Source organism: Calliopsis andreniformis, chromosome 12 (assembly GCF_051401765.1).
Source record: "Calliopsis andreniformis isolate RMS-2024a chromosome 12, iyCalAndr_principal, whole genome shotgun sequence".
NCBI lineage: Eukaryota > Metazoa > Arthropoda > Insecta > Hymenoptera > Andrenidae > Calliopsis > Calliopsis andreniformis.
In genome coordinates this window covers 8,922,800-8,942,193 of record NC_135073.1, presented here as the reverse complement: position 1 = coordinate 8,942,193, position 19,394 = coordinate 8,922,800, and the positions used below count along the sequence as shown (strand labels likewise).

Sequence of the window (19,394 nt, the reverse complement as noted above, 5' to 3'; positions counted from 1 at the left end):
ATCAGTTTTAAAAAAATTCATTCTTTTAAACATAGGTACTTTTATCAAAATATTTTAATATCTATCATTTTTCAAACAAGTGTACTTAATTATTTCATATTTTTATAATAGATATTTCGATTGCCACAATACACCACACCTTATTTTTATGTGATTATGTTTCAATTTGAATGAAGTCAATTCAACTTAAATATACAACTGACATTTTAACTATCAGAGGTACTATAAAATGACTAGAAATAAAATGAAAAATAAAACGTAATACAGGAGTAAGTTTTTCCTATAATATTAGTAATGTTTATAAAATGTTACATATAATATGACAAGGTAATATTTAATTTGTAAAATACTGTTAAATTAACTCTTTATGTTGAATAAACAAAGGTATTTTTTAGAAAACACATTTTATTAAAATTTGACTAGCCTAATACTTCTGAACAGGTTATTGTGTTTTTCATAGGATCTGTATGATCATCAGTTAATTATTTAAGATATAAAAATGTAAAATACACCACTGTCAATATATACAATATAAATGAATCGATTTCTGTGAAAAGGCTTTAGCACTCCATTTCGACTGCTCTAATAAAGCAGATTCTAATGGAAGATTTGTTTAGTCTATCTTTATCATAAAAAATTATTTTACAACAATACGACATTATTTTGGTTTTGTTTCCTGATCATTTACATATCTTATATAAATTTCTCTTTCATCGTTTCCACCTGGTGGAATTTCAGCTTCATTTAAATATGAAACACCTATAGCAAGTACAGAACCATCGTGGCTGAAGCTAAGAGCTGCAACTCCAGCATTGTATCTATGAAACTGGCACAAACGCTTTTTGTTGAAACCATCCCAAATGTTAACATATCCATCTGAGCCACCAGTTGCAAAAGTATTGTATGTTGAATGAAAACTAATAGCATTCACTGGATATATGTGTTCCACATTGTTTTCTTTTATTCTATGACACTTAAAAGCATATTTCTTTTTCTGAGCCTCTGGTGTAGTATCTAAATATTCAACAGCAACGCGACCTTCTATACTACTAAGAACATATCCCTGAAATTCATTGAAAAATTAATGCATTGATGTAAAATACCAATTAAAATTAGAATTAAGATTAGAACTCACTTGTTCATTAGGAAAGCCTTTGATACAACGTGTTTGATATTTTAAACTACTCTCACGTCTTTGAAACATACCAGCCATATTCCTCAAATCCCAAATGCAAACTTTTCGTTTGGCTGTGCCCACTACAAATTTGTCCCCACATACGGACAAAGCAAGAACAACATCTGGCTGTAAATAGCTACCTACACAAGTGGGTGTTCTAGGATCCCATAATTTCACAGCTGCATCCCATCCACCAGTTAATATTGCATTTACTGCAGCACAGTATTCAATTTTTCTAATTGGTTTGTCATGTGTTCCCATTACTTGTTCTAAAAGATGATTTATATTCATTACATTTTTCATGTCATACAAAATAAAGGTACAAATTTAAAAATTATTCATACCAGTATTGCTATTAATATCGTACATCTTTAACGTGTTCCCTAAACCACCACTGTAAGCATGAACAGCGTCCTACAGAAAATCAATTCTTGTTTTTACTTCATCCTCGGTTTCGAATAAATATAATACAACAATTCACTTGCATTTTACATGTGTATTATTACATAAAAGATCATTAATCAAACAGGATCAATGAATATATAATTACCTGAAATGCTACATCCAGAACTGGCAAATCATGATTGTATTTTAATCTCATAGTATTAGCATGAATATCGTACAATCGTACAGTACTATCCCATGAAGAGACAAGAAGAAATTGTGTCGAATTCGGTCCGAACTCCACCGCCGAAATTGCATCGGTCGGTGGAGATTTTATTTTAAATTCTGTCCGAGACTCCATTCTTAAACAAAGAAAATAAGGGAAAAGTAATAATAATAATCTTTTAAAATTGTATTGTTAAATAAGCAAAATAAACATAACCTTCAAGCAATCCTATACCACATACATTTTAACGAAGTACGTTGATTTTAATTTCGTATTTCAATGTATTTCTTCACAGAAACAATGCAAATTTATACACTCTAACTACTGATATGTTAAATGGAGATAGATTTAAGTGAAAATTAAATATCATAAGAGTAACCAGAAACTTTCACATACACATAACACAAGCGATCAGGTGCATAAGCACGCTTATAATCATGGCTGCTTATATTATGAATTATAAATGTATGCAATGTTAGCAGATTGACGTTTACTTTAAAAATGAAACCACTGAATCACTGCACAAGCAAAATCTCAAATTACGACTTTCGCAGCTACACGAATTTTGTGTAGGATCGTTGGTAGAAATTTAAATTTCAGGAAATATTTAAGGCTCCATCTTTCTTTCTGTGCGTACTACATCCGGAACACATGGTCGTTTTCTAACCATAGTTGCAGCTTGTCGAGTTTACCGTAATGGTTATTTGAAAATATTGAATGGAATATAAAATAATCCAAGCATGGTAAGTTGACGTAATCACTCGGTTAAGTATAAGCTTTTTCAAAATTCTTTTGTGTATTTATGTAGTGTAATTTTTCATGAAACACTAATGCGGCGTAATTGTAACCATGACCGAGGAGACGATTTAATTTTGTAAATACTTCAAAATAAAGTTGAGATAATCTTCTCAGCTGTAACGTTAAATAATATGCATTTTTAAACGTGATTACAATGTGCTTATAGATTAATTCTTAAGATTCAGAGGTCAATAAATTTGTAATTATACGCGTATTTATAGTGACACGTGTAAAACACGTCTGAAGCTTTCTCAATGAGTTGTTTTTATACTATGCTATTATTCATTAAATAGAAATCCTATGTAAATTCTTTTTGTTAAAAGTATTAAAAGTATTTCATTTCATTGTATTTCTTTATTTTTGGTGCAATTTTTCAATAAAAATTGTGTAAAATATTTATGCAGTATTAATAAATACATTAAATGCCTTTTATGTAAAATATAATTAAGAACAAATCAGAACGTTATTTATTCAAAATTTTCATAAAAAATTATATTTTCTATGTTCTAGATTTTGAGTTATTTTATGCCTATCAGAAACAATTGAATTCAAATGAACAATCTTTGTGTTATGATTTCTTCTTAAAATTATGTGTAGTATAAATTTGCCTACTTGCAGTAACTTACACAATTATTTATAATTTAAATGTTTCAGTCGAAGCTATATATCTTATTCGAGCATGCAGCTGGGTATGCCGTATTTTCTGTCAAAGAATTTGAAGAGGTAGGAATGTTATTGCCTCAGGTCGAAGCATCTGTCACAGATTTACAACGTTTTAATGCAGTTGTAAAACTCATTGGATTCTCACCTTTCAAAACTGCTTTGGCAGCTCTAGAAAGTATAAATAGTATTTCTGAGGGAGTTGTTCCAGAAGATTTACAGTTGTTCTTAGACTCATGTATACCAAAGCCTGGAAAAAAAGAGAAAGTTGTACTTGGTGTCGCAGACCCAAAGCTTGGAGCCAGTATCACAGAAGCATTAAATATAAAATGTGACCATACTGGTGCAGTTCCAGAAATCATTAGAGGAATAAGATTTCATTTTCATAATTTGGTAAAAGGTTTCACTTCTAAAAGTTCTGGGGTTGCACAGCTTGGACTTGGTCACAGTTACTCCAGAGCTAAAGTTAAGTTTAATGTCAATCGTGTAGACAATATGATTATACAAAGTATAGCTTTGTTGGATCAGTTGGACAAGGACATAAATACATTCAGTATGCGTATAAGGTAACTATTTGGTATATGTGATTTCGTTTGTAAAAATAGTTAATAGAATTTTTTAAACCAATTGTAAAATAATGCATATATTAATTACAGAGAATGGTACAGTTATCATTTTCCAGAACTTGTAAAAATAGTTCCCGAGAACTATATGTATGCTAAAGTTGCACGATTAATAAAAAATAGAAAAGAACTCACGGAAGAGAAATTAGAAGCATTGGAAGAAGTTGTTATGGACAGTGCTAAGGCTCAAGCAATCATTGATGCATCAAAATCATCCATGGGAATGGACATCAGTCCTGTTGATCTTCTGAATATTGAAATGTTTGCAGCGCGCGTTATTGCTCTAGCCGATTACAGGAAACAGTTGGCAGAATACCTGAGATCTAAAATGGCTGGAGTAGCACCAAACTTAGCTGCGTTGATAGGGGACCAAGTAGGAGCCAGGTTGATAGCACATGCTGGATCTCTAACAAATTTAGCTAAATACCCTGCCTCAACCGTGCAAATATTGGGAGCAGAAAAAGCTTTATTCAGAGCGTTAAAAACACGAGGTAACACTCCAAAATACGGATTACTATTTCATTCAACATTCATCGGTCGTGCTGGTACAAAAAATAAAGGTAGAATTTCGAGGTATCTCGCGAATAAATGTTCCATAGCATCGAGAATCGATTGCTTTGCTGATATACCAACTAATGTGTTTGGTGAAAAGTTGCGGCAACAAATAGAAGACAGATTAAAATTCTATGAAACCGGTGAAATACCTAAAAAGAATATAGATGTAATGAGAGAAGCTTTAGAAGAAGCTACACAAATAGCAAGTATGGAAGAAGAATCGCCCAAAAAGAAAAAGAAAAAGGATAAGAAACGAAAAAGCGAGGTCTTTGAAAATGGAAAAGAAAATGGTGTCGTTGAAAATGGAGTAACAAATGAAACGGAAGAACCTGTAAAGAAAAAGAAAAAGAAGAAGAAGAAATCAAAAGATGTAGAGGAAGATGAGTAGTCTATACGTAACTTCTGTAGAACTTAAACGGTATGTTTGTATTACTATCTTTACTGAGTAAGTGATAACGTATTGTAGACGGGTGCCGTGCGCAGTAAGACTGTAATTACAATCTTTCGTCTACAATATGTACATCAAAATGACATTGAAATAGATATTATGAAATATTAATTACTATAAACAATTTAATTTGTAATTGCAATCATTATCAAATTACCATTTGATTTGCTAGCAATTTCAAATTTTAATTGTGAAATTATATTCAGAAACCTGACAAATTCGATTATAACGAGAAGACATATATATTATTTACTGTGTATATCCTATGACTCTTGAATTTTCTTTAAGAAATGTGTATTATTTTATGAGAGAATAACTGTAAAATATATTTTGTAACTTAAGTCATTAAGTGTATGTATATGGGCTTTATTCTTTTTTTTATTCCTTTCCAATTACTTATTATCTTGTGGATTGACAGTAATAAATTTATATCAATTTGTACTTACATTTATAATTTAGTAATATAAAATTATTCTTCAGTGTACATTAAGTTCTCAGTTTGTTCACATATACAATATAATTTAATTTAATCGACTTAATATACTAAAATATTTGAATATTAGACAACTTATCTTGTGCAAAATTATTATCTTTACACAATTTACTGTATGAGTTCTAACTATAATCTCATATGAAATGAATATTTATTATTGCACAGTCTATTTTTCATAATGTTATAATACTGTTATTGCAGTTGATCAATTCTTTTACAAATAGTAGTTGAAACAATATTTTTTATTTGTAAATAATGTATTAGTCACATTTTGTAGATATTTCATTCATTATTTTTTATTTCTACACTTCAAATTTATATCTAAAGGATTACGTTTTTTAAATTATCACTTCTTTTTTCAAATCCTTAGCAAATATGAAGATTATTTTCAAATTTTTATGAAATTTATTTAAAAGAAAAATAAAAAACAAAATATAATTAAAAATCAGTAAATGAAGTTTAAAAAAAAAGATAAAATTTTCATTTCATTATTACCATTCATAATTAAATATTGTATACTAAGGAAAAATAACACTGACTCCTAGTTTAAAAGGAAAATATTATATAACAGGACAATGGTTTGGACATTGTCGATACAAGGAAAAGGTACATTGTGATTGTAAAAAAAATAAATAAATTAATATAGCTAACAATTCGTATTAACACCAGCACCAATGAGCATTTAATAACGGTAAAACTGTGATGTAAATATAAATACCTGAATTAATAATTACAATTATCGCAACTACCGTAAACAATGTTCAGTCAAAAATTGACAAGTGAGCTATTGGTATCATTCACACGTATGCAAGATTCATAAGCGACTGTCCTGAATTTCATCAGAGGAACAATGATTTTCAACTCTGTAGTATTTTTTTTTTTTCGTTACACAAAATTGTAAGGCATATGTATGTAACTTGTAACTATGTATTCTTAACGCGCGATTAATATTGATATGTACCAGCATGTACGTATTGCTTAATAGTTTCAAAAACTGGATAACAAACGTAACTTTACATATATGAAGATTCAACAATAAAAATAATTTCTGAAACTTTTATGAACTAGTGAGTAATTGTAACTTGTTTTATACGTACACACTAGACCACTACAGATTTATACATTTATACATATAACAATCAAACAAACAGCATAAATAACAAATTGTAATAAAATAGAATAAACGAATTACTTGTAAAACGTACTATAAACAATATCATCGCGCGTAAATAGCACAAACATATAGTTTATACTTGTTATATTTCATTAGAATGACAAATATTATGCTTGATTCTTATTTATGAAATTTAGAATGAATAAAAGTTCCCATATTATGCAGTTTCTCTATCAATATGCCGAGTAAAAATTTATAAAACTTATTCACTAACAAAAAAAGGGATTCCTTTAATATTTACGATTCTAGTTTTGATCCAGTTTGACTCTATAAAAGGCCTCTGTAATTCTAGACTGCGATCGTGCCTCTGTATATTTAAATATTTAAAACGGTTTAAATGATGGTAATACCGCACTTATTCATATTGACTATACTTGCTTATGATTTGTACAATCATACATACATGTATATGTATATTAGTACATACATACGTATGTATAGTTTAATACTTTAAAAATATATTCCCATCTACATTAAACATTTTGCTTCATATAAAATGCTCAAATAATGGAAATGTAAAGGAGCTATTTTTCCCTTACAAGATTCAGTCTCTGATACTTGCATAGAAGCCTGTAAGTTAATTTCACATCATTTATGAAAATTGAAACTGAACTTGACAGCACATGAACAGTAAAATTACTTGATAAATGTGAAATACTTTCAATCGTACAGAATGTGTTTTTAGGGCACCTGTCTATAGACACTAATAGATTACCTAAATCATTCATTCAAGAAACGTGTAAATAAACTTTGAACTTTGCTGCAAATTCTGAAATAACATATAAATTTTAATTGCTTTAGTTTATATATAACAGACAATTATAACATCTACTGTATTAAAATACAACTAACTAATAAAAATATTACTACTTCAAATATTTAGTAAAGAAAAATAATGAATACAGCATGCAATTTTTCCAACACTCGTTTACCAATAAATATTTCAATACCTGAATGATTCATAATAAATTATTCTACGATATATATTTCAGTATCATGCAGCAAAGATATCAAATTACTGATAAAGAGCACACATAAAGGTAAGTATTACTTAACAATCTAGTAGTTAATACTTAATCATTAATAATTATCTTCTGTTTTTTTAATAATCGGACGAACAATCATTCGGAAAGATATGCATTTCTTCACTGTTAATAACAAATAACTAAGGAAATGCTATTTAATTTTTACATTCTTCGTCTACTTTACAAAAATTCTAGAATATCATTCAATCACAAAGATGATTAAATTTTCTTCATACTTATATAATTATGCAACTACAAAGTTCTTAAATAATTTACAATGGATCATAAACGTATAACATTATTAAATCACCAAGCTGAGTGGAGCGCTTTTAAAGCGCTGGATCCTTCCATTGCGCTGATTTTGTGCTTCTGTGCTTCTATTTTTTTTTAAAAAGTAATAAGTTTTTATATCCTGCATCATGTTTTCATATATGTCTATATTTCCTTATATAATACTAATTTTGCATGATCACCTTTCGTGCAAAACTAACTACAATAGGGAAGCACTTATTATTAGCGATGTTATTGCGTCTTTCTATTTCCTCTTTATAGACGAATATCATCAACGTCAAATGTTCTTAATAAAAAAGTGAAACGATTTTTACATTGTCACATGGCCAATCCTAGACGCAGCACTTTAAATGCTGCAATAACTTTGTTTCCTACATTCAACCCTTGTAGAATCATTTTCCATTTATATGGAACTTTAAATGACATTTAACAGAATATCTCATATCCAGTAGTACGTAAAAGTAGTATACTACATTCCCTCAAGTAATCTATAATTCATGCATACATCCTTATGATACATTATACACATAAGGCATAATCCCGATTCTCGTCATCATAGATTGTAATTTACATTATGTATAAAACGTTTAAGATGAGTCTGCCCGATTTGTTCCCGCACGATTTCCAAATAACATACATATTTATTACAAAAGTGCAATATTCATATTGCGGAATGTCAGTGGGAACATACTACCTACAATTATCACTTCAGGAAATACATACATGCTTACAGATGTATTAAAACTTAGTATATAGAGCTGCTCTAAATATTAAACTCATCATATTTTATGTTGCACTCATCACAATGACACATTGTACGTTTTTTTAAAAAAGATTGCTTTTCTTTACGATTGCTGGATGAACGTAAAATAATAATAACAAAGTTTATATTGCAGGATACTAACAAAATATTCAACTCGAAATTATAATATGTATATAAAGTTCAGAAATTGAAAATATGTCTTTTTCAATTTGTTGTGAACACATAATTATGCAATATATATTTCCACTGATCAGTTTACTTTAACATTTACAATACGCAATTGTTTACAGTTGCACCCTGTATGTACAATCAGACTGCTCCACCCAGAAAATAGAAAATTTCTTTCTTTTTAAGTCATTTCGTTTATGCCTTAGATTTTGCAAGTAACAGCATTCACTTATTGTAAAATTTTCACTGAAATGCAGGGAAAAATGCTGGATTCATTTGTTGCTGTTTTTGCTGTTGAGGTTGAATCATAGGTGATGTATACCCCATTGTTGGTGCTAAAATGATTATACTTTCTTTCCTTCCAATTCAATTACTACATATTATATAGTATACTTTACAAAATCCAATGCATTATTTGAATAAGTACGTTAAATTATGATATAGTAGAAATCATATATTAATATTTAAGTCTTGCTTCAAATTATTTTGTACCTTATACTTAATAATTTTTCAGATATTATGATACATTGAATTTTGAAGAGTTTACTAAATTATAAGAAAATTTTGATTATAAATAGTTAACTTAAACTTAAATAGTTACTTACATGTAAGTTTGGGTTGATGTTGTGGGCTATTGCTTGCCAGTTGATTCATTGTTGGTGCAGGTCCCGAATGTTTAGCTTTACTTCCCATTATATTGTCAAGATCTATATTTAATCCCGAACCAGCCCATGTGGAACCAACTTGAGCAGATGTATTACTTGGTATTTGATTTTTGGAATTGGTAGACGTAGGAGTAAGAAGATTTGTGACAGGTGACAATCCAATTGATCCTAAATGTGACATTTCTTTTAGTTTTAGTACCCCATTCCTCTGTTTAGTACCATATTATTATACATACACAAAGATTCATAATATCAAGTTATTAAGTAACAGAAAGGTGAAAATGTATGAAAGTTAGTGATACACAAACAACTGTATATTTTTTATTTAATATGTGATATAGAAAACTATTACAATCTTCTGCAAAAATCTACTTATGAACTGTAATTAAGTATAATAAATCATGAAATAATACAAAAATTACTTTAATAATTATAGAGATATATAACAAAATTTTAAGATGATTTATATATTTGTTACTTATTTTATAGTTTTTTAGATGATTTTTTATGTATGTTATTTCACTTCTATTCATAATTAACTATTAAACGTTGAACTTATAATGGAATCAATCAAAGACACTACTTTAATGCCTAAACTTCTACATTCTTTATCATGATCTCCACTGATTACATTTTGGGATAAATCTAAGAGCCATAATCTTATTTCCATAATGGTATCAAACAATTCATTTATAATCGTATCATTCGGTACTGCGATAAGTACGGCTGCAACATTTTCTATTACTGCTATTCTAACTTTTGCTTGATCGTGGTATCGTAGTGACCATGATAATTCTAGAACTTCTTTTCCCATTTTAGAAGTCAACAAACAATTTTGTGCTGCTACCATTATAGTAGATAAGGTTTTCAGAAACCGAATTAATAAGATATTTTCTTGATCTGAAAAAGTCTGTAGTCCGCTATTTAAGCAAGTCCCTTGTTTACCAAAACGATATAAAAGTGGATAGAAAAATGAAGAGGCGACATTTCCAAATTTATTCTCAAACGTTTTGGGGGATTTTGTACTACGTGCATATCTTTTTGTGTTGAATTCAATCCTCTTGTCAACAATTTCTCGCCAATCTTCTCGAATCTGATCCTCTGATTTTTCGAATTCTTCAAAATCATCACTGTATAAAATACTGTATTGTTTACTTTTTTCCGTGTTAATAAAAAGCGATACTTTATTTGAAATTTCCTTTCGTTTTGGTTTTGCTTCTGATTCGTTGATTGTATCTTCTCTATGTTCATCAATTGGAATTCTCGATAACCTTCTTGCTGATTCTGCTAATATATCTAGGAAAAACAATCGTTGGCTTACGGAATACTTATCCACTTCCATGTAAAATTGTTTACATAAATATTCAGCACATTCTTTGGGGTAAATAGTTACTATAGCTACACAAGACTTGAACGTTAATACTTCAAAGTTTTCTACGTAACAAGATTCTTTGAGTGTAACCAAAAGCTCTAATAATTCAATAGCAAATGATACGTCATCGCCTGGTAATTGTGATAATATTAATTCTTCACAAACTTCTAGCGATTCTGAGAAGATGTCGGGATTTGTTGAATTTTTCTCGTTTACTAAATTATCTCGCAAGTCTCGTAAATAGGCTGGTCGTAATTTTTCTGAGGCTTTTGTATCGTTAGACAGATCATATGGCACTAAATCATCATCGCTGTCCAATTCTAAGTCATTCTCAGTGTTATCCTGGATCGGTGCATTATTTTTGAAAATTGCTTCTCCTGTTACATCTGATTCTGGTCTAGAGACTTCTTTATTCTCATCATCATTCTTATTATCTATTTTATTTTTAGGTAGAAGATTACACTCTATGCCTAGTTTATACAGTTTTTCATCCCCTGTTGTATTGAGCTCAATATTTTCAGGAATTGAATCATTGGTTTTAGTTTGCTCCTTTGTTTCTGAATTTTCTTGCGTGGTACCGAGGCTTTTTAAAGATTTTACTAATTCAATTACCTCGGTTGGCATACTGTCGTACTCGAAGGAAAGCTTTGGTGCATCATCTGACTCGGACAATTCCTTAGTGAAAATTTCACCAATACACATTCCCATTGCTCTTAAAATAATATGTGTACATTCAAGGTGAACTGATATGCCACTGAACAGCGATCTCTGAATATTATCTTTTTCATTCCTGCTCAGATAATTTTTTGATTTTCTTATACACATAATTATTAATTTTGTAATATATTTGTGTTGCTCCACAGAAGTATGATTTAAAGCACTTTTATCACCCCAAACGTCCAGAAGTTTCATTGATAATTCCATTAAGATACGATTTTCATTACAAAATTGCGATAAATATGAAATCAAATTTATAACTACAGTTTCTTCATTATAATAACACATTAAAGGAATCTTTGTTGTTAATATGTATTTCCAATTTGAATTTGACAGTACATTGCCAAAAATTGGGTGCACTCCAAATTTGACATCACAATGTTTTAAAAATAATACAGCTATTGGTTCTATACTTTGTGTATGTAATGTTTTTAAGATTCTTTGTATTAATTTTTGTTCATCATTTTTGTTTTGGTAACACCATTCTGCTAAAATGTTTGTAAAAGGCAATAAATTTTCTGATTTTGTAGTAATTATTAATTTACTGATCAGATACGAAAGTGATTCTGTTTCTACTTCGACTCCATAGTGTAAACCAGTATTTAGAAAAGATATCACACAAGCAACATGAAAACTTATAATCTTAAGATATATCTGGGGATGAAAGGTATCGAATGTTTTGTCTTTTAGCTTGTTAGCGACGCGATTAGGTAATGAGACCAAAATCTGCACTACATTTCGCCATGTTTGATCTGACTCCTCTTCTTGCCTTATATTCTGTGTTTTACATTTGCTTATACTTATTATTGCAGAAAACAACGCGTCATTCTTAACTAATAGCTCCAGTAATTTGGAGATAGTAAAAATTTTCCATTCATCTTCGGTTTCTTTCAAAGCAGAAGTTAAAGCTGTTAAAGACTCAGCTAAAATCGGCAATGTTGCACCGTTGACAATTATCAAATCTTTAACTATTGGATCTAAAGCATTTCCTTGCAGTGGCCAATTGCGATCAAATTTTTCGATAACATCCTCTACAATTCTTCCATATAACATACAATCAACTTCTGGATCATAGTCGAGGTTACAGTATTTTTGTGGTGTAAGTGAACCAGGTAAAAATTTAATATAGTTAGAAATATATGACTTCAACTTTTCCAAACTATTATGACTTTTGATAGCACCCATGCAACATAATTCTTCCAAAAGTCGATTTGCAGCAAGTTTCGAATGATTTTCAGTTGAAGTGATGCTTTCCTCCATCTTGCACACTGTAAGGAAAGTCTCTCTTGGGGGCATTATACTATCTTTAAATACATCTTTGAAATAAAATAAAGCATGCATAAAGTTTTGCAACGAAAATTTATATTCTTTTAGCCAAAACAAGTTAATTTGTAAGACAACATACGTAGCAAAAATATTTCTATGGCTACATGCACAGAAAAAGATTTGATGATTTAGTAACTTTGTAGTGTATTTAATTTAATTATAACCTCCAATTTCATAAAAATATAATATACATTTATTTAATATTAAGATATTTAATTATTAAATATTACTAAATCATTAAATCATAATTACATTTTTGTTAATTTTAAAACATGCTTACCTCCGTGGCTGACCATGGTTGGTGGTGAGTTCATATTCATAAAGAGATTGGAGTCATTGGTATTGTTTGTTCGCCTATCAGCAGGACCAGTGGTTAAACAATTTAGGGTATCTAAATCCGTTAAAAGGTCTGCATTTGAAGGTGCTAGAAACAAAATTTTACATTATGACTATTTTACAGCATAACAATAGAATATCAATTGACAGTGATCATACATACCTATATTGTTATTTAGCGGTTGTTGACTACTCAGCATTTGTGCTGGCTGTAGAGTATCAAACAGATTATTACTCATGTTTGAATTTTGAGAAACTGTATTTCCTGGACTCATAGATGTAAAAGATGTATTTACTGGTTGAGAGTTCATAAACACAGAGTTATTCACATTATCTGTTACTGGACTATTAACGTTTGGTATTGTTGCTCCCATTAAATTTATTTGCGTTTGTGGCAATTGTGACTGTACCGAAGGATTAGATATCGCAAGAGAAGAGTTAAAAGCAGACGTGAAATCCGCAAATTCGTCATTGCTTTCTTTCGTTTTTACTGTAGGAGTACCAAATGCACTAGTAAAGTCTCCGAAATCTACATTTACATTTTGACTTTGCACAGTGGATTGAGTATTTGCTCTTGGATTAAAGTCGTCGTCATCATCAACAACAGATTTCGTAGTATTCTCGTTTTGAGAATCAAAAATATCATTTAAAATATCGTTTTTACTTTTTTGTTTCATAGGCAAAGACAAAGTGGTACTTTGTGATCCAGATATACCATTCTGTAAACATAATTTAATATGTAATATTACAAAATTTACAATTCAAAATAATAGTTTGAGTTAAATGCTTTTTCACTTACATTCGATTGTTCTCTTCCATAATTCGCAGCAGCGCCTAAGTCTACCTTTTTAATAGTTCGTGTTGTTCGAGCTGGTGAAGCATTGTTTGTAGTTGTAGATATAGAACTGGTTTTATTAACACGATCTGTGGGATCCATTGTATCTCTGTATTCTCTACCTCCTCTTTTTGGACTGGGATGAACATCATTATCTGAATCTTCCCTTTCGCCATCATCACTATTGTAAAAAAATAGCGAAAATAGGAAATAAAAACTACTGCTAGCTTCAATTGAAAAACGTGTAAGAATTAAAATTTACCTATTATTTGTATCTTCAAAGCCTTTGCTTCTACTATCTCTATCCCAATCATTGTAAGTATCTATATTACTTTTGCCCCACTTTGGACTGTCTGTCCATCTATCTCCACCACCAAATCGCATACCCATTGCTTCACTTGATAAACCCACATACTTGTCCTTATTTTTCTTAGCTTTTTTCCTTTCCTCTCGCAACTTTTCATCATCTTGAATGAAGTCGATTAATTCCCTAACTTTATGCCTAATATTTATCCCTTGATCTTTTCCAAATTCATCAATACAAGTATAATTTTCCAAAGATCGGAGATCATAAATGTGTTCTCTCGACGATGTAACCACTCGCTCTGAACCATTACGAACTAGGTAATTTAAAAGTAAAAGGGACTGCAAAAAGAAAGAACAATCATTAATTTTTAGACCTTTGTAAGAGTTATTACACTATGTTAGAATACAAACTTAATAAAAAAGATTACATTGATTTGATTTATATTTATCCACCTAGTTAAATTCTAGAAAAAAATACTTATTTTTCAAATATAGGGTTGAGGTGCAAATAAATATACCTTGTACGTTCGACGCCAATTCCGTTTTTCTTGCAACATCCTTTTCCACAACATGGACATTACCTCGGGAAATTGCTCGTACGTGAATGTGGCCTGAGCCAGTTCTTGCATCATTGCCCCTGAAGTAATACATGCGGTACAATTAATTTCGCCATGCATCGAACTCCGAAAAGGGATAAAATTACACAAGGTTCCAGTGATCATTCTTCTTACAAACGCATGTACCAAAGAACAATGTGTAAAAACTTTTAACGATATTTTAAACGAATACGAGTTCGACGGACTCGAGATTCAATGAATATTTCAAACAAAAAACAAACCATGTATTAAACAAATGTTTCAAAGAAACATTTCTAACGTCTTTCACATTAATATTTATTATACGAAAAATTAGGTCAACAAATTATAAGATATTGAAGTCTGCAAAGTCGTTTTCGGTAACACAAAGTTTCAACTTTGTCAAGTCACATGAAATCGAAAGCAAAATGTTCAACTTCGCATAAGTTGATGTAAAATTAACTTATGAATGTTTGGTAATGTTTATTGGTAGAAAATTTATTTTATAAAACTATGAGCTGTGTATTTGTTTGGCCATTAAAATCCGTACCGGTAGGGCCCCATGCATCATCATTTGTCGCCTCTCGAACTTTGGCCTCTGTTTCCGTGTAGTTCATTACTACATTGGTCCTGCATAAACAAATTTTCAGTGCGTTAATGAATCACTGTTAACGACCTTTTGAGAGGTATAGAATAGCGTATGCGGCGATGCTATATAGGTCTATATTCTACATGCAAAATTACTTTCACTGTGTTCAAGCGGATCGCGTGAACACCTGTTAATTGCGCAATAGTTCTCCGCCTATGCTCATACACAATACTTATCTGTTTTCACTGTTCAATGTCATACGCATTATTTAATGGAATGCCAACGGTGATTGCAAAACTGAATGTTACTGTATAAAAATTTTATCTGTGAAAATATTCTATTAAGAATACGTATAACGCACAATAACATTCATCTTTATCAGAATCTTAACGACCTTATATTAAGTATTAACGATTACATTTGAAAGTGAGCATTCCGTCTTGTGAAGATAACGTTTAATACTTCACGTATTTATTTCACGTTCAAACCTTATGCATTTGATTGTTATCAAAACGTTCGAACAAGGTCTTCGAAATACATCTCGCATGTTTATCTTCTTCCAAACATTTTTCTGATAAGAAACGATAGTGTATTAGAGATTTCTAATGTTACTTTACAAACCTCACGTTTTTATAATTCATTAGAAGTATCATTATCGAATAAGTAAAACGTATGTTAATTTAAAACAGTAATTACAAAATATATTTAGCTAATACCGCTGCGTTAAATTATGTATAATTAAAATACGTATAAATCTCTTTTCCAAAAGGATAAAGAAAAAGTACGTTCACATTTATTCGGAATACAATTATAAGTTAAGTAGTATCCTGCATTTTTTTCTTTTATCTAACTTATTTCCAGGTTTTAAGTTTAACTTTCTTATAATTTCCCTAATTCTATCATCAAAAGTGAAATGTTTTTAGTGTTTAAACACTGGAATTTAGTAATCATTTGTAAATAAATTTGTGAATGATTGTACATGTTATTACAAGTACTAATAAATGTGTTTTAATTATAATATTATTCTTGACAAAATTCTTCAAGCTCGGTTCTTCATAAGAAACAGCAGTTGAAATAACGATCGTGTTTGGAATCGGAAATCGTGTACAGGTTTACGAATTGCATTCGTATTCAGAAAGCGCTGCTAGAGATAATAGTGTCCTTCCGCTACTCGGTTTCCAGGGATTGTGAAGAATCTCATATTTCCGATCGCGATCTTAGATCGGTCCGTGTTCATTTTTCCAACCGTGCCATAAATATAATTAACGATCACGCGTTAGAAATAAAACTTAGATGTTACGTCAAAATAATAAAAAACGGGGGAAACCAGGGGATTAAATATTATTGGAAGAAATAGACTGTACCTGGTGTTTGAGAACCACTATTAACTCAACATTAAAAGCGTGCGTGTATGGTGCATAAGAACCGGTACTGTAACTACATTTACACACCCCATGATTACATACAAAAAAAAGAAAAAGAAAAATGGATGAGGGAGAAAGAGGATGGAATATGCACCCGATTGTGATATCTTTTTTCACTTTCGATTTTTACGAATATTTTTCACGCGCGTTGACTACCGACAGCACGAAAGCGTAACTTAATAAACAGGTGTTAATACGATACGCAAAAATTCCTAACATTCTTCGATGTTGAGAAGGTAAATATTAGGAAGACCGAAAAGAAACGTATTATTTTTATTGTTAAAAAACTACATTAACTGTAGTTTCCATATGAAAGCTTGTTCACATTACGTAGTTAAATTATTTGACTTCAACTCGTTTGGATTTGAATAACTTGAAACTACTTCACCAACTGGAAAAGTCTTTAGAAGCTTCAGGTGAAATAAATAACAAGTTAATAGTGGTAAACTAGTTTGGAGTCGTTTGAATTTATGTAACTTAACTAATGTAAACGAGGCTTAACTTATTCTAAAACGTAATTTTATTATCGCGTACAGTTTCACATCTATCTATTACTTTTTCAATGTCACTTATAAAAATTAAACGACTTTAAATAGAAAAATAAAATAGTACATTTCTTTCCGGTTTCTCTGACAAGAATAAATAAATTAAGCGAGTATTTTTTGATAATCGATCGCATCAAAATATTTTTTATAGCCATTTGTATTAATTTCCGTATTATTTAAGAACTACAGTACTTTTGAAGTAGCTTCAGTTTTCTACCACTGGCGTACCCTCGACGATTGCATCGAATTGCTTTTATTAAAGAAAACTGGTATTTCATCTATATAGCTCATTTCCTTCCTCTTAAATATGCAACACTTTCTTAACTAGTAGTCTAACTTATCCCGGGGAACAACCTGTTCGCTAGCTTGTTAGGGGCAGGTTATCTGCTAATACCAGTCTATGCCACGACGAAATACCACTTTTTCCCTTCTCATTCCTACTAAAAAAATAGCAGCAATAATCCGACAGTAAATTCGCAGGCAAAATCATTCGCCAGACAAATGACCGAATAACCAATACGAACGATTATTAACATGCATGTCGCAAAAATACCATCAGAGGAATGCAAAGTAAATATACATAACACAAAAATAAACGTCTTATGTAATTAAAAATCACGAGCCCCGCTTCTCGAATGACTGTCTATCAAAAATCGCTCCCCATATAGAGTCAGAAGCCCCTCTTGTTTACTTTGTCATGCATAACCAATAAAATGGAATAATTTCATGGCCCTTACAGTAGCTAGGGTAATAATAACAATGATGCGTGACATTAGCGAAACGTATAGGGAAAAAATAGCTAGGTTATTTTCTATTTTTCCAGTGCCATAAAAGACGTTCCGCGTCATGCGACCCAGAACTTCATCCTCAATCAAACGATCCTTCTCGTCACCTCAGCGACTGATAAAGAGCGACAGCGTAATCGTCGCGAAATGGTAACGAGCAAGCTCGTACGAAAATAAGTTGACGGGAGCCTTGTTTCCTTTCAGGGATTTCCGATCACGCGAAAAAGGCGATTTTCGAGGGGATCGTGGAACCACGAAGCGATGCGTCGGATAAAACAGACAAATTATCAGCGAACGTGGAATTAGGGACGGGTCGAAAATCGCGTAGCGTGTCGGAAGCAAGTAGAGTGGAATGCGTCGAAAAAAGTAAAAGCAAGGTTAGATCGCGTGTAACTGACTTAATCGTACTTACGCCTTGTCCATTAACTCCCGCACTTTCCACATGTTCATCATTTTACTTTACTCGCTTTGCACCGAGTATAACGCGCGTTACCCGCGGAAAAACTACAGAATTTACAATGTTTTATGTTCACCAGATGTTTTTGGGAGCATTTGATGTCGCGACGGCGACGGCGAACGGAACGTCACCAGGCGGTGGCCATGTTATCCCTTCCACGTTCCACAGAACTAATAATCGTCACAGGTGTTTAACGTCTGCCAACCTCTCTTCTCGTTATCGCGCGAGCCCTTCTGCGTCACGGTATTCACGGTTCCCTTATCTTCCCGCGATATTAAGCGCCACCGCAAGAATCCGAGGGCTCAGAACCATTCAGAAACCGTACGGAGGATCGAGACCAATTGGTTTACATTCACCAGAACGAATCACTGGACGCGTTCACCTTGACGATTATGAATCGCTGATTTCTGCTAGCCAATTATTTATCGGCTGTAATTTATTCGTGTCTGATGATTAGGTATTGGAAATAGGATTGTCATTCTTTGTGTCTCGGTACGTTTAGGGTGATTTAAATATATCTTTTATTTGAACTGTTGCCAACTGAGTATTTAAAAAATAGCGATAATCGTATTATCTAGATTTCATGGTGTTTTGGAAAGATATTTTAAATGGAGCTTTTACTGTTTCAATTTGGGGTTCAATGTTCCCGCTGGTATCGATAATAAGTTATTAAATAT

General features: G+C 31.2%; 3 protein-coding genes across 6 annotated transcripts; 1 reads left to right on the top strand and 2 right to left on the bottom strand.

The window, feature by feature from the left end:
• Positions 1–347: 347 nt before the first annotated feature.
• On the bottom strand, positions 348–9,427 carry Bub3 (mitotic checkpoint protein Bub3). 4 transcript variants are annotated; one of them, XM_076390087.1, is made up of 6 exons: positions 9,391–9,427; positions 3,394–3,495; positions 1,728–1,923; positions 1,522–1,591; positions 1,136–1,446; positions 348–1,063 (listed from the first exon to the last, which is right to left on the bottom strand). In XM_076390087.1, exons 3-6 carry the CDS (start codon positions 1,920–1,922, stop codon positions 659–661), a joined length of 981 nt encoding a protein of 326 aa, XP_076246202.1. In that variant the 5' UTR covers position 1,923; positions 3,394–3,495; positions 9,391–9,427; the 3' UTR covers positions 348–658. The 4 variants fall into 4 exon arrangements, with proteins under 4 accessions (XP_076246202.1, XP_076246203.1, XP_076246201.1 ...); XM_076390088.1 differs by lacking the exon at positions 9,391–9,427 and having other exon boundaries at positions 3,394–3,678; XM_076390086.1 differs by lacking the exons at positions 3,394–3,495; positions 9,391–9,427 and adding an exon at positions 2,029–2,183.
• Nop56 (Nop56 ribonucleoprotein) lies at positions 2,426–5,219 on the top strand. The gene is made up of 3 exons (XM_076390084.1): positions 2,426–2,530; positions 3,240–3,811; positions 3,902–5,219. The coding sequence occupies exons 1-3, from the start codon at positions 2,528–2,530 to the stop codon at positions 4,809–4,811; spliced, it is 1,485 nt and encodes a 494-aa protein (XP_076246199.1). The 5' UTR covers positions 2,426–2,527; the 3' UTR covers positions 4,812–5,219.
• A 521-nt stretch (positions 9,428–9,948) lies between the features above and the next one.
• On the bottom strand, positions 9,949–18,812 carry Lqfr (clathrin interactor lqfR). The gene is made up of 8 exons (XM_076390083.1): positions 18,673–18,812; positions 15,468–15,547; positions 14,861–14,979; positions 14,299–14,681; positions 14,001–14,217; positions 13,365–13,920; positions 13,146–13,289; positions 9,949–12,807 (listed from the first exon to the last, which is right to left on the bottom strand). Exons 1-8 carry the CDS (start codon positions 18,711–18,713, stop codon positions 9,986–9,988), a joined length of 4,362 nt encoding a protein of 1,453 aa, XP_076246198.1. The 5' UTR covers positions 18,714–18,812; the 3' UTR covers positions 9,949–9,985.
• Positions 18,813–19,394: the final 582 nt, after the last annotated feature.

What these genes read in the sequence shown, in the direction of transcription:
- Bub3 (XM_076390087.1), bottom strand. Translation starts at nt 1,922, where the DNA reads ATGGAGTCTCGGACAGAATTTAAAATAAAATCTCCACCGACCGATGCA. An exon ending in CGATATTAATAGCAATACTG is followed by an intron (nt 1,447 to 1,521) that starts GTATGAATAATT and finishes ATCATCTTTTAG; the next exon opens with AACAAGTAATGGGAACACAT. An exon ending in AAGGCTTTCCTAATGAACAA is followed by an intron (nt 1,064 to 1,135) that starts GTGAGTTCTAAT and finishes AATGAATTTCAG; the next exon opens with GGATATGTTCTTAGTAGTAT.
- Nop56 (XM_076390084.1), top strand. An exon ending in ACATTCAGTATGCGTATAAG is followed by an intron (nt 3,812 to 3,901) that starts GTAACTATTTGG and finishes TATTAATTACAG; the next exon opens with AGAATGGTACAGTTATCATT.
- Lqfr (XM_076390083.1), bottom strand. Translation starts at nt 18,713, where the DNA reads ATGATGAACATGTGGAAAGTGCGGGAGTTAATGGACAAGGC. An exon ending in TGATGCATGGGGCCCTACCG is followed by an intron (nt 14,980 to 15,467) that starts GTACGGATTTTA and finishes GTATTACTTCAG; the next exon opens with GGGCAATGATGCAAGAACTG. An exon ending in ATTGGCGTCGAACGTACAAG is followed by an intron (nt 14,682 to 14,860) that starts GTATATTTATTT and finishes TTCTTTTTGCAG; the next exon opens with TCCCTTTTACTTTTAAATTA.